Source organism: Zingiber officinale, chromosome 6B (genome assembly GCF_018446385.1).
Source record: "Zingiber officinale cultivar Zhangliang chromosome 6B, Zo_v1.1, whole genome shotgun sequence".
NCBI lineage: Eukaryota > Viridiplantae > Streptophyta > Magnoliopsida > Zingiberales > Zingiberaceae > Zingiber > Zingiber officinale.
Window position 1 is genome coordinate 53,253,408 of NC_055996.1, and position 13,875 is coordinate 53,267,282.

General features: G+C 37.3%; 1 protein-coding gene across 1 annotated transcript; it reads left to right on the forward strand.

The window, feature by feature from the left end:
- The first annotated feature begins 180 nt into the window (after positions 1–180).
- Positions 181–5,142, forward strand: LOC121992443 (putative lipoate-protein ligase A). Its single transcript, XM_042546824.1, has 6 exons — positions 181–678; positions 767–856; positions 3,227–3,405; positions 3,564–3,802; positions 4,314–4,462; positions 4,680–5,142. The coding sequence occupies exons 3-6, from the start codon at positions 3,227–3,229 to the stop codon at positions 4,908–4,910; spliced, it is 798 nt and encodes a 265-aa protein (XP_042402758.1). The 5' UTR covers positions 181–678; positions 767–856; the 3' UTR covers positions 4,911–5,142.
- The last annotated feature ends 8,733 nt before the right edge of the window (positions 5,143–13,875 follow it).

The window sequence follows — 13,875 nt, forward strand, 5'->3', positions numbered from 1 at the left end:
GAGGGCTTTTAACAAAAAAAAAATAGCTCAGTGTTTATATAAACACTCTTGTATTTATTAAATTCATCAATACGTCCTTTTAAGAGTGATTTGATTTCAAATTGAAGTTTTAAACTTGAACCGGGTTTTGAATTAAAATAAACCGGCTTAAATTGGATTGATAGAGGTTTGGGTATTTTAAATACCTCCTGGTCATGTTCCTCTCGCCCATTTGCTCGACGCTACTCCGCCGCCGTCCGTCAGCCATCTCGCCGGCGCCTCAAGCCACTGAGATCTCTCCTCCAGATCTCTTCTTTAATCCCTCCTACTAAACTCTCCTTTTCTTTTTAGCTTGCATAGGAACACAACCGAAGTCCGGCCGCAATCGCTTGCGTCGCCACCGCAGCTTCAAGCGAGGGTTTCTTCTGCTAAAATTCTTCGCCTTTGATTATCACATCCACCTTCTCCAGTTCACGGTTGTTCTCTGTCGTGGACCAATTATCTGCCGCCGCCACTGCTCCTCGTCGACGAAGTCAACGCAGGCCTCCTCCGTTCCTCCCTACTCTTCAGAAGTAGAAACGTTTTCCATCATTTTCTAGCAGAGTCACAGCCACTCCTTTATTTTGATAGAGAAGAGCAGCAATCTTTTTCCCTTCTCACGTGGAGCAGCTGCAAATATCTTTAGCGTATGCGATCAATGTGAGTTTTCTATCCTTGTCGTAGTTTAGAATTTCTATGTGCCGTAATGGTTAAAATCATTGTTTTTGCTGGCCTGCATCTTGAGCAGTCCCCAGGTGATCGAATATTGAATTGCAACGGCAAGGAGAGTTCCACAAGGACCTATTTTGCAAATTTTTTTGGATAAATCGCAGTGGGGGTAGGTTCTTTTTCCCCTCTCTCAATAAATAGGGAGGACTCGCAAGAAAGGGTGTCGTGGATAGGCATACCTAATCTTGTGGGAAGTTCCAACATTATCTTATTTACTTGCCTGCTTGTAACTGTTCATATGCTCTTTATGAACTTTGTATTTGTTGATCATGAGCATATATCAGTTGTCACTTAATTATCTGGGATTTAAAGCATGTTGTTATCTGTTGTTATATTTATGCGGTATCTGGAATGTATTATGCAGCTTTTTTTGTTGCTATTAGTTGTTATAGATTGTCAATTACCTTAGATTAAGGTATGGTAAACCTGGGCCATATCTAATAACTGAATGATTGTTCTTTTCATGGATGTGGAATATACAGGATGTTGATTGTTTTGCAGACAGGGTCTTCTGCCCATTAGGTTGATCTCTGGAGCATTTAGTAATTATATTGGTCTTTTCACATTAACCAAATGTGATATGTTTGCATAGCACACTTGGGCTACCATTGGTAGCTGTGCGAGGGTCGGAGCACACATTTTGCCTCCGTATTGCAGAATGGGAGGGGTCAGGGATTCATGTTCATTGAATAGGTTCAAATATGCTCATGGGTTGGTATTTGGTGGATTGTAGTGGATTCATGTTCATTGAAGTTAGTGGTGAATTATTTTACTTTCTTGCAGATATAATTATTCATGTTGTGGTTCACGGTATATTGCTTCACCTACTCAATCTTCCTTACTGACTTTTAGATTAAGGTGGGTTAAGATCTTACTATTGCTAGATGGAAACTCTAAGGATATCATGTAGATTATTTCAAGAATTTTAGGTTTTATTTTTTTTGTATCTTTTAGGAGAACCAAGGAATTCCTCGAATCTCACAGAAGTTCTAAACACCCTCTTTTCATAATCTTCAAGTGGCAAGAGAAGTGAAGTCAACAAAGAAAATTAAGTAGGCACAAAGTGAAATGAATAAGTAAGGTGGAACCCTAAAATAATAAATTAAATACATGCCTTTTCCTAGCTACAAATAACATCAAACTAACTACATATCTGTGCCGAATCATAAAATCAGATTCACTACTTGATTTATGACTTATTAATTCTGTTTAAAATTTTTAATCAAACATTAATTAATTTTTGATGTATTTAACTTAATTATAAACTTAATAAAACCTATTCTATAAACCCTAATCTCCTCATGCAATTTACCCACTAAAGAGTTCAAGATTGTGTTCTCTACCTTCCGCCAGTGTCTCACACAAGATCTGCTGAGATCAGGGTATCTTCTACCTCCTCTGCTCTTTCGCCACTGATAATATGATGATCCTTGATCCCCCTTCCTCCATTATTTTGCTTGGAGATTTATTTTTTGCTTTCCTAGTTTTATATTGGGCTGATGTGTGCACTAAATCAACTAATTCTTCAAATTTCATCCAATTCCGTCCTTTATCGATCAATTTCCATTGATTTCATTGTATTTTTTCATTTAATCTTTGTTTTGTATGATGTCTGAGAAATGAGATTGGTGCTTGATTTTCAATTTTAAATTTCAACTCTTTTGCTCTAGAGACAAACCTCACTACTGGTCAGTGTGTTCTTGTGCCATTTATTGAGTAACTATCCCTTTCAACAGTTTAACTCTAGGTATTCCATGCTCTTTTTTTTTTTTTTTTTGCTATATATAAACTAGAATTCTACTATCTATAAACAACTAGGTTTAGCTTGAATAGACTGAAATGCCATTGAATGAATTCTCTCCTCTTTGGGGAAACAATAATGTTTGGTTTGTGTAAGAATCTATCACTAATGAAGGACAGAAAGGTAGATGAAAACTGGTTGACCTTTTGGGTCATAGAAGCTGTTAATGCTTGATTTTCCATTCTAAATTTGTACTCTTTTGCTCTAGAGACAAACCTCACTATTTGTTGGTGTGCTCGTTCCATTTACTGAGTAAGCTTCCCTTTCAACAGTTTAACTTTAGGGATTCAGTGCTCTTTCTTTGGCTATATATAACCTAGAATATGATTGCTGATGATGCCTTGATACACTCTAGTTTGTGATTCAAATTTTTCTGAAAGTGACTATTGTGATATAAAATGGTTATGGGTTTAATATCTACATTGGTAATTAAAATTATGGTGATGCCATCTTTGATAATTAAGAAACATATGACAATGCTATATTCCTTATTCTGTAATATTTTTCCAACTAAATTGTTGTGCATCAATCTTGTTTATATTTCAGTATTATTTTGATCACCAGAAGTTTTTCTATTTTTTCAGCAGAAGCAATTTAAAAAAGCTATGTAACTCGAAAAATCTAATTCAACTGTCTTTATAGCTTAGAAAAAAAATACTTTTATGTTTTACATGATAGATGGCTTTACCTCAAGCTATAAAAGCTGGACTTCCCTGCATGAATCTTCTTAGAATGACAGCTGTGCCAATATTAGAGCAACTATATTTGGAGGAAAGGCTGCTCAGAACCTCAGCAGAGAATTGGTGCATCATTAATCATGGGACAAGTCTTCCCACCATAGTCATGGGTATATCTGGGTATGTATTTACAGTTCCTATCTTTCTTATTTCGCTAGCAAATCTCCCTTTGACATGGCTATAATTGTTTATATCTTTCTCCTTGCATGATTTGGACATTCAAGGATTGTTCATCAGTTATTAATAAGACTGACAATCAGCATAAAACTATAACATAGGAGGCCTTCAGAACTTGTTGAACTGAAGCCTGTGCTTCGTGATCAAATTCCTGTGATTAGAAGATTTTCTGGAGGAGGCACGGTTATCATAGACAATGGCACACTTTTTGTCTCTTTGATTTGCAACAAGAATGCTATTCCGGGGCTGCAACCTTATCCTCACCCGATTATGTCCTGGACTGGGCAGATGTATGGTCAGGTGCTTCATGAGTTTGGTGATTTCCATCTTCGTGAAAATGGTATGTAGAAAGAATTTCAACTACTATTATGAAGGTTGTTTGTTACTTGCCTTTATGTTTTGTTGAATACTTCAATTATTCAGCTGAGGTTATACTTATACCCTTCTACACAGCATGACCCACCCATAAAATTTGTTCTCATTTCACATCTTTTCTGTTTATATCAGATATCCTTGAGACCTACAATTACTCAGGCCTTGTATCCATGTCTGAATATAGAACCAGATGGAGCCCTAGAATTCACTAATGATGATCGTTGTGCAATGTTCCATTTTATAATATGGATATTTTGCCATTTCTAGTCTCTATCACACGGGTATGATGGTCATACTGTGCAAATACCTTTCAACCATTGCTCACAATCATCTCAGCCATTTGTCTAAGATATTGTTTATATATATATTATAATCTTTAGTAATTTTCTACTTGAAGTTTTGCATGAACTCTTTTTTATATCTATATTAAATATTTGTGCTGAAAGTATTCTAAATGAACTTTATTACATTTCCAGATTATGCATTTAATAGTCATAAATTCGGTGGAAATGCTCAGTCCATAATTAAAGATCGATGGATCCATCACACATCATTTCTTTGGGATTATGATGCCAGGAACATGGAATATCTTAAACTACCCAGTCGAGCTCCCAAATACAGATCGGTACAACTCTTTAGAAGTTAATATATTTAGGAATTGTGATACTTGTAATTGCCTCCCAGTTAATTTTATGCAATTCTGAAGTTCTTATTTGGAAACTAAAATTGAATTTCTTGACAAAAAAACTTTCTTCCCAGTGATGTTTGTTGATTGATCTAGAAAAAAAAAATGTACTATATATCTCAATGTGTAAATATCCTAATACTGTCAATTTTTTCAGGCACGATCTCATGTAGAGTTCTTATGCCGAATGAAAAATTATGTACCATCAAGAACAACTTTTATTGAAGGCACCATTAAGTCTCTTGGAGGCCACTTCTCGATTAGACCGTTTGATCTGGATGAACTTGGTAGCCTTTCTGGTTCTGGTTCTTTGTCTGGTTCCACCAAACTACTGACGAGGCAAGAATTGGAGGAAGCATACTCATTTCAATGTGTAGCCGTAAGATAGTTTTGTGCTTGTTATCAAAACTAGATATTCTTCATTCTGCACCATTACTACAAGAAGGATGATTTATTAAATTTTTAGAATAAATTATTCGAATTCATGAGGATTTTATTTGTTATATGCCATGTAATAGGTAGTAACGGTTGCTCCACCTTTTTTTCCCCTTGAATTAAACAGGATAAGCTGATCTGGCAATATGTTGATTGTTTTAACTCCGAGACTGATGATGGTTAATATTACTGGGATATTTTTATAGTTGTCATTGTTGATCCAGATTATATGTTTTTATATTGGTGAGTTATAAGGTAACAACGTCAATTATCATCAATCTAATTTAAATCTATACATGTTTGAGAATATAATTTTTTTTTAATATATTTTTTATTTTTAATATTTTTAAAAATATAGAAAATAAAAATGAATAAATAAACTAAGCAATTGGAAAAAAATGTAAAGCTTCTCTCAAGTTTTTCATCCTCGAGTGAGATTTATTAACTCAATTTTTTATATGTTTTTCTTTTGCCACACATAATCATTATTTCTGTTTTAAAATCTCATTGTGATAATACGACAATTTCTACGGAGAGTAATAAATATTAAAGGACTCGCTAGAAGTTAACTAACAAAACAATTCCAATACCTAAGTCGGCTCCATGTTTCAATAATAAAGGACAAAGTTAAATATAAAAGATAGAGCTCGATGTTTTAAGAATAATAAAGGACAAAGTTAAATATAAAAGATAGTTTGATAGCCTCTTTTCCATATATTTTTTCCCCATATACTTGACCAAGCGTGAGACCTCTCTAGATCATGAGAGAGTGGGGAAAGATAATGAGAGAGTGGGGATTATGACCCATGTTGACCAGTCCTGGGACATGCCACTTGGGGTCTGTGTTGACTGGGTCATGCCACGTGGCCTTGTCATCTTCTTCATATTATAAGTATCCCTTCAAGTCTAGTCAAAGAAAGCTATAGTCAGACTGATTAGATGATTGTTATATCAACAAATACCAAAGTCCACGTAGTTGAGGCACCATGGTCTACAGAAGCTAGCCACCAGAGTGCCTCAGGAAAAATTGATAGAAAGTTACAATTTCTATTCAGAAAATATTATAAATGCACTCAAACCTAGTAGTAAAATGATAAGTTGACATAGAGAAGTGTCGATGGACATCGCTGTCCATGGCAGAGGGATATAGATAAGTCAATGGATGCCTTTGTTCCAGTCAGAGAAAATAGCTCAATCTGCAACTATAAGCTCAATCTCATAACTCTCGAGTCGGGAGAGGATAGTAAAGCTCGATCTCATGACTCTCAAATACCCATGGAGTGGAAGAAAGAATAACTAGATCCACAACTATGTCCGAGTTGAGAGAGAATAGTAAGCTTGATTCATGACTATGTCCGAGTCAAAAGGATAGTAAACTCGATCTCTCAACTCCAAAGTACCAGTGGAGTCGTAGAGAGAATAGCTCGATCCGCGACTATATTCGAGTCGGGAGATAATAGCAAACTCGATCTCACGACTTTAGAGTACCCGTGGAGTCAGAGAGAGAATAACTTGATCCGCGACTATGTCTGAGTCAGGAGAGAATGGTAAGCTCGATCTCACGACTCCCAAGCACCCATGTAGTCAGAGAGAGAATAACTCAATTCGCGAATATGTTCGAATTGGGAGAGAATAAAAAGCTCAATCCACGATTATGTTCGAGTCGGGAGAGGATAATGAATTTGATCTCACTACTCCCGAGTACCCGTGAAGTCAGAGAGACAATAACTTGATCTGTGACTATGTTTGAATCGAGAGAGAATAGTAAGTGTTAGTACCCTGCATTAGTTTTGATGTAATCAACTGAGTTAAGTTAGGTCTTGTATATTTGATGTCTTATGTCTGAGTATGCAGATACTTAGGAACACAAGAAGTCTAGCGAAAGATGTGGCGAGTGAGAAAGATGACATAGCAGGGACGAGGAACTGTGAAAGAGTATACCGATGGAGCAAGAAGGACGCACACGACGCGTCCAAGGACGAGAAGTTGAGAATGAAGTCTGCTCAAGAAGAAGGTCAGAGTTGGATTTGAGTGAGCTCAACTTCGAATGATCGGAGCATCACCTAAGCGAGTGGAGCGAAAAATGGAAGTTAACCATTGTTGGATGAAGAGTGCTAGAGACGTTTCGGATCGGATTAGAGGTGCCTCGAATGAATTGTGCTGAAAGTGCCTCCGATGAACTAGAGGAACCTCATATGAATAGTAGTCGAGATGCCTTCAGCTGCTTAGAGGTGCCTCCAACAAAGAAGAGTTGTTGTGTAGTCATTGCGACATGAATAAAACTTTATCTATTTGGAGGCCCCTCCAAGTCACATCAGCCAATGGTAACTTTTTCTAGAACACTATAAATAGCACCCTAGAACTAGGAGTTTTATAACACAACTTATATTTCATTTCTACATTCTATTTTGAGCCTCCAAAGTCTGTAAGAGGCTATTTCACCTTCAACGAAGGAGATCTTTAGTGTACTTTCATTTACATTGAATTAGCAACTACCTATGTTATAACCAAGTAATTTCTGGTCTCTTATTTTATTTAATGTTGTTTATTATGTTGATTAATTAATGTTTCAGTGTCCTTGCTAAATAGAAAGTAAAAGAATTATCTAACTTAAATTATCGGCTATTCATCCCCTTTTGTCGATCAACGATAGTCCAACAATTAGTATTAGAGTCCAACCGCTTTAAAAGGACTAACCGCTGACTCAAGCAACAAGAAGATGGTCAGACCAAGTATTTACCTTTCAAAGTTTGAGGGAGAATTTGTACTATAGAAGCGTCGTATGGAGGTATTTTTCAAAATTAACTTTGATATAATTCTAATAATTAAATATAATTTTGTAGTACCCAAAGATCAACATGGAGAAGAAAAGGAAGAGCATCTTTGGAACAAGGAGCAAAATGACTTCGTAACCAATGGGAGAGTGGAATTCCACCTGTTGAGTGTACTGTCGTCTCAAGAAGTCAACCGAATTGGCTTCTATGAATCCGCCAAAGACCTCTAGGAGATGTTCTTGGAGCTTCATGAAGGAACCTCAGAGGCTAAGCTAACAAGATAAGACATACTCCAGAATTAATTAATGAACCTCTGAATGGAAAAGGGAGAAATGGTAGCCCAACTACACGTAAAGATCAAGGAGTTAATTATCGGACTTACAAACCTCGGAGAAATGGTAACAAATCAGGATTCATTAATGTATGCTTTGAATACATTCTCGAGAACACCGAAATGGACATCTATAGTAGACTTCTACTATGCCTCCAAGGATCTCGAGACAAGTTGTAAGATATCCATAGATAGATAGATACACACACACACCAAGGATAATAAGGAAAACGATTAAAAATTTGATACAAATGAATGTATTTAGAAAAATAAGAACACAATAATTGATAATTAATAAGCAAATAAATTTATATGAATTAATAGAAATTATTGAAATTTTTTTAGATTTTAAATGAATCATTTTATATTTTATAGGGATAAAGGGATAAGAGGAAAGCTGGTTTGTAATATCATTTAAATTGAGAGTTGATTGGAGTTATTAATGTAGGATCGATACATGTATTTGGGGGGGGGGGGGGGGGATGAATCATGTGTATTTAAAAATATTTCTTTACGATTTTGAAATCAGGTTTGCAACGGAAATGTAACTAAGTGCGGAAAAGGAAGCAAGACGAAAATGGAAATCAAACACTAAAACAAGTTCATTTTACTTGATTCAGAGTCTTTAAAAACTCCTACTTCAAGGCCTGCATTCATTGAGTGCTTTCATTGGGCAATCACTAGAAGCTCGAAATGATTACACAAATTTAAGTACAATGCAGGAAAATTAAAGTATACCGACAACAAAAAGAAGTATAAGCTTGATCATTAGTTGTGGAAGCAACCTTTCGATGTAGGAGTCTCCTCGGAGTAGCACACGAGTACAAAAGTCAAAGTGAATGATGTCCTGAAACTTCTAGTCGAAGTCCTTTTTATAGGCCTTTTCTAGGCACCCGGACCACCCCAAGGCGCCTCCAACGAGGCCTATCTGATCCTGAGACTTCCATGACTTATCCACCTCTGGGCACTTGGACCACTTCCAAGTGCCTAAATCGCTGACGTGGCTGCTCCTTGGCGAAACTCCATCTTTGAAAATTTATACATCTCTGGGCACTCAGACCAGTTCGAGTGCCTAGACTTTGATGTGTGTTGATTAATCCGAGTGTACCACCTCAGCTGGTTGCTTGCCTCGATTCGGGCCATTCTAGGTGCCTGGAGCCGGTCTAAGCATCCGTACACTTCTTGGGCACCTAGAGCCCCTTTTTCTAACAAACTTTGAATTTTAATTCTTGCACTATAAGATTAGCTTATGTGCGTAGGTTATTTATGTTTCTAGGCATTCTTTAACGTACTTCTACTTCTATTTCATGAATATAATATATGTTTGTTACACCCTATTTCATTATTATGTTATACTTCCATCCTATTTTGTTCGGAGATATGCTCTTTACATGTTTTAATTGGCAGGGCGCCATTTGGAATGAAAATAAAGCAAAGGCACACATTGAAGCAAATTATGAAAATCTAACAACTTGGTCATGCCCCCTGGCACAGCCGTGTGTTCTCTCCTGTGGTAAAGCAGGGTCAAGTCGTGCCTGAAGGTATGATTGTTCCCTCCACCAGTAGTCATCCGAGGGGCAACCATATGAAATCACAAGGTCGTGCCCCCTTGTAAAGCCAAATTAGGGTTCGATCGTGCCAAGTGGCACGGTCATGCTAGGTTTCCAAAATTGAAGAAGACTACGGTCATGCCAATTGGCATGACCATGCCTCTCCTCCAGAGGTTGTTCATGCCATGGTCGTGCCTCCAAGCATGACCATGTGGTGGAGAACATGAGAGGGGCGTGCCCCTTACTATAAAAGGAAATTTTCTCTCCTTTTCTTGCATCTTTGGTTTGTGACTCCTCCCCTTTCCTTGGGGAAGGGTTCTCCTTTTAGGGGGAACCCTAGGGCTTCCATCTTCACTATTCCACATGATCCATCCACCTCTGGAACAAGGATTGCAAGTAAGAAGACTGCGACACATTAATGAGCTTTCTCCTCTCTTTATCTTGTTTATTGGGTTGTAGATTGCTATTTTCTTGTCTCTTGTTTATAAATCCTTCACAATTGAGTAGATTCTCCAGATCTATGATATAGAAAATAATTGTGATGTAATGTTGATGTATGAACTATATATTTAGATATTTTCTTGTGCTATGATATGTTTATACCATGTTCTATGTGTGTGAAGCTTATATGTGTTTGACAAAATGTGTGTGGGGTCAATTTGTGTAGAAGTAGACTTTTGTTCACCATGTAGAGGAGATATTCTAGTTTGTTTAACCAGGGATCCTATAACAGAGAGCATCCCTTACTTTTTAGGCTATCATCCTTGAAACAGGAGGCAATTCTCTACAAGGAAAGTTAATTAGAGTTTAGAGAGTTTTTCTCAAATTAATGTTAGGAAGTGATTTGTGTAATCTAAAGATTGTATGACTAGGGGACCCTGTGACAGAGGGTATCCCTTTAACCAAACTTTCTAGGTTACCTCTTCTACTTAATTGCATTAATCTACTATTAGGAAGTAAATATGTTAACTCTAGAGATTGTATGACCGGAGGCCTTAGGGTATCCTTTTAAACGGACTTTCTAGAGTTTCTTCATTACATAATAACATTAGAATTTGGGTAAACTCTCCAGTGTGACCTGCGCGGGGTTGTATCAGACTTTAGTTAGAAGCCTTACACGAATGTAAGAATAAAGTTAGGTAATGAACAATGCATAGGAACACTAACTAGCATTATAATAAAATTGAAATCCTAGCATCTCTCACCCCCCAAAGCCAACTTCACCTTCACTTACTTACGCTCCCTCTCTCTACTCTTTACTCTTCTCCCAATCTCTCTCTTCCTAGCATTTGTGAACCAACTCTCAATTATCTAGACAATTCGCTATGCAAAGTTAACTAGTGCTTAATTAACAATTCCTATGGGATCGATATTTTTAATACTTGACGATAACCATGCACTTGTGGTTACATAACAAGTTTTTTGCACCGTTGCTGGGGATTGTTTCTGATTAACATTAGTTGATTAACCTATAAATTATTATAGACATTTTTCTTTTTCTTTTTTCATTTCCTTTCTTCTTTTCATTATGTGCTTTCTTTCTTGGCTTTAAATTCTACTTTTATTTTTTTTAAATCAAAACAAAAATTAGTTGAGTGTCTTGATTATTTTAGATCTTTTACATGTGTTATGTCATGATTACTCCCCGTGTCTTGTGATTTTATTGCTATTATTTCAGGGAACAACAGAAATTTTCTTTAGCCATGGATTGATATTCTTGGCAACCTGGAGGATTCAACACAAAGTATAATTTGGATGACAAACAAATATTGAACATCTGCAAAATATGTGGTAGTCAAACTCACTCGACTGCCATATGTCATCTCTTCCAAAATGAAGTTGGTCTTTCCACATAACCAATTGATGATATTTGCAAGGTTTGTGACAACTCATCCCATCCAACTGCTTTATGTCACTTCTTCTAAAAGGCTGTCACCTCTCCCACACAACTTTAAAGTCTATTTATTCCTAGTATTTTTGGCTATGATTGGGAGAATCATCAAACTTAGAACTTTCAACCCCATCACACTTCTAAGGAGGAGTAATTACTACCATAACAACATATCTCTAACTCACCTCAACACTATAATCAAGATTGGATAGATTGTCATATTTTTTATTATAACTATATACAAAGTTTTGAGCAATCTTCTCAAGTAAATCAGAATCCATCAGAATTTCAAGATGAAATATTGTCAGGTGGACCACATCACACATCAATTGCAACTTGATGAGCTGACTAAAAACATCCCCTAAGCTATGTTAAATAAGTCATGTTTTTTTTTTGTTAAACATCTCAAACATAGAAGCACTTGAATCCATACATAAATTTCAAACTTATCAAAGGTACCTAAATAGTTCTGAAAGCAGTTATCCACTAGTAAACATTAAGTACTGGTCACCAAGTTCCATAATTTATACTACCTAAAGAAAACATCTAAAGAATGCGGAACATGAGCTAGAAGATCTTCGGGTTGTATTGCTTTTGTCCCGAGCTTGCTCATTGGTTGAAGCCTCCTGTCTCATGTGCTTCATCTCCTGTAACAATAAGGAATATAAGTCTAAAGACTCAACATGTTCAAACCATAATATGTATTAATTAATTATTATAACTAGGTATTCTAACGGGAAACCTATACTAACTAATTTTTACCTTAGCTACTTACATTGCATAAACATAACTAGAGCATAAACATAAACATACTTTTCGCAGAGCATAAATAATTGCATAATTAATGCATAAACATGAGCATGCCAAAGTATAAACATAAACATAACTAAAGCATGATTCGTAAACCTAACTAGGACATAAACACAAGCATAACTAACGCATTAACATAAGCATAACTAAAACATAAACATATGCATAACTGGATCATAATCATGGACATACTACGTGCAAAACATAACTATAAACAGACTACTTGCAAAACATGAACATGAACATAGCTACTCTAGTGCTTAGTTTCATGTTATTGTTCCATAACGATGTTGGTAGGGATCCGAACCTTGGAGCGGAAACTCCTATCGATACATTCTATAACCAATATATTTGGCAAGCTTCCCGAGCGTAGGTCCCCGGGACGTGTCTTACCCATAATGTAAGCTCCCCAGACGTGAGCCTCCAGATCGAGGCTTATAAGCTCCCCAGGCAAGGGTACTTGGATTGCGGCTTGGTAAGCTCCCCGAGCATAGGTCTCCGGATCATAACTTGTTAAGTTCCCTGGGCTTGCTAGGATTATAACTTGGTAAGCTCCCCATTTAAGTGCAAGTTGTACTAATAATCTAGGTTTTGATGTATGACAAATAGGTTAAAGTTAGATGTGTTGTGTGTCTAAGCTTTTCTACCAAGTGTGCAGGAGTTAACTAGTCTGAAGGACCTGACACCAGGCTAAAATCCAGTTAGATCCGCGTGACTCGATAGCTGTTTGGAAATCCAACTAGGTCCGTGGGGCCCGATAGCTGGTGCGAAGTTCAGATAGGTCAGCGGGCTCGATATTGGGTAGGAAGGCTGGTTGGGTCCTCGGGACTTGACAACTGGCCAAAGTTCAGTTGGGTCTATCGACCTGATAACTGGATGGAAGACCTGGTGGGTCAGAGGCAAGTCGAGTGACTACAAGTTGTAAGTAAAGGTAAGCAACTGAAGGAGAGATCCAGTGAGGACGTGCTCCCCATTGAGGAAATTGTAGGCGTCAATCCAACTTAGATCCATTTAAAAAATCGAAGTTGAGATCTTAACTAGATCCTGGTCTCGGGGAGATATGATCTAATTGCTACTCATATTTTATTATGTTGTGTTAACTCTGTTTTGCAGGAAAAAATATATTTTTAGGTTGTCCATGACTAACCTTTTTTGCAAGGGAAAGCTATTAAAGAAAAGGGGTCTGGGCACCTAGAAGGAGTCCAGGCGCCCGGACCAAGCTCGCCCGGGCAGGCCGCAAGCACCCAGGCGGTCGGGGAGCCCAAAGTCGGTCTAGGCTCTCGGACCCGAAACTTCATCCATAAGCTGATATGGAGCGCGTCGATTGGCTGAGCCACGTGGTCCAAGCGCCCGAAGGGGTTCCAGACGCCCAGAATGAACCTATTTAAAGGCCTTCGACCCTAAGCTTCAGAACAACAACTACTGCAAGTTTTCTTCTTACTCGGTGCTCCAAAAAGGCTCCTGCAACGCTACTACGCTCCACCGACAACTGGCGACCAAGACTTTTCCATTTTATTATTGTTGTTGGTAACTTTTATTTCCAGTTCTTGTACTTAACTCCT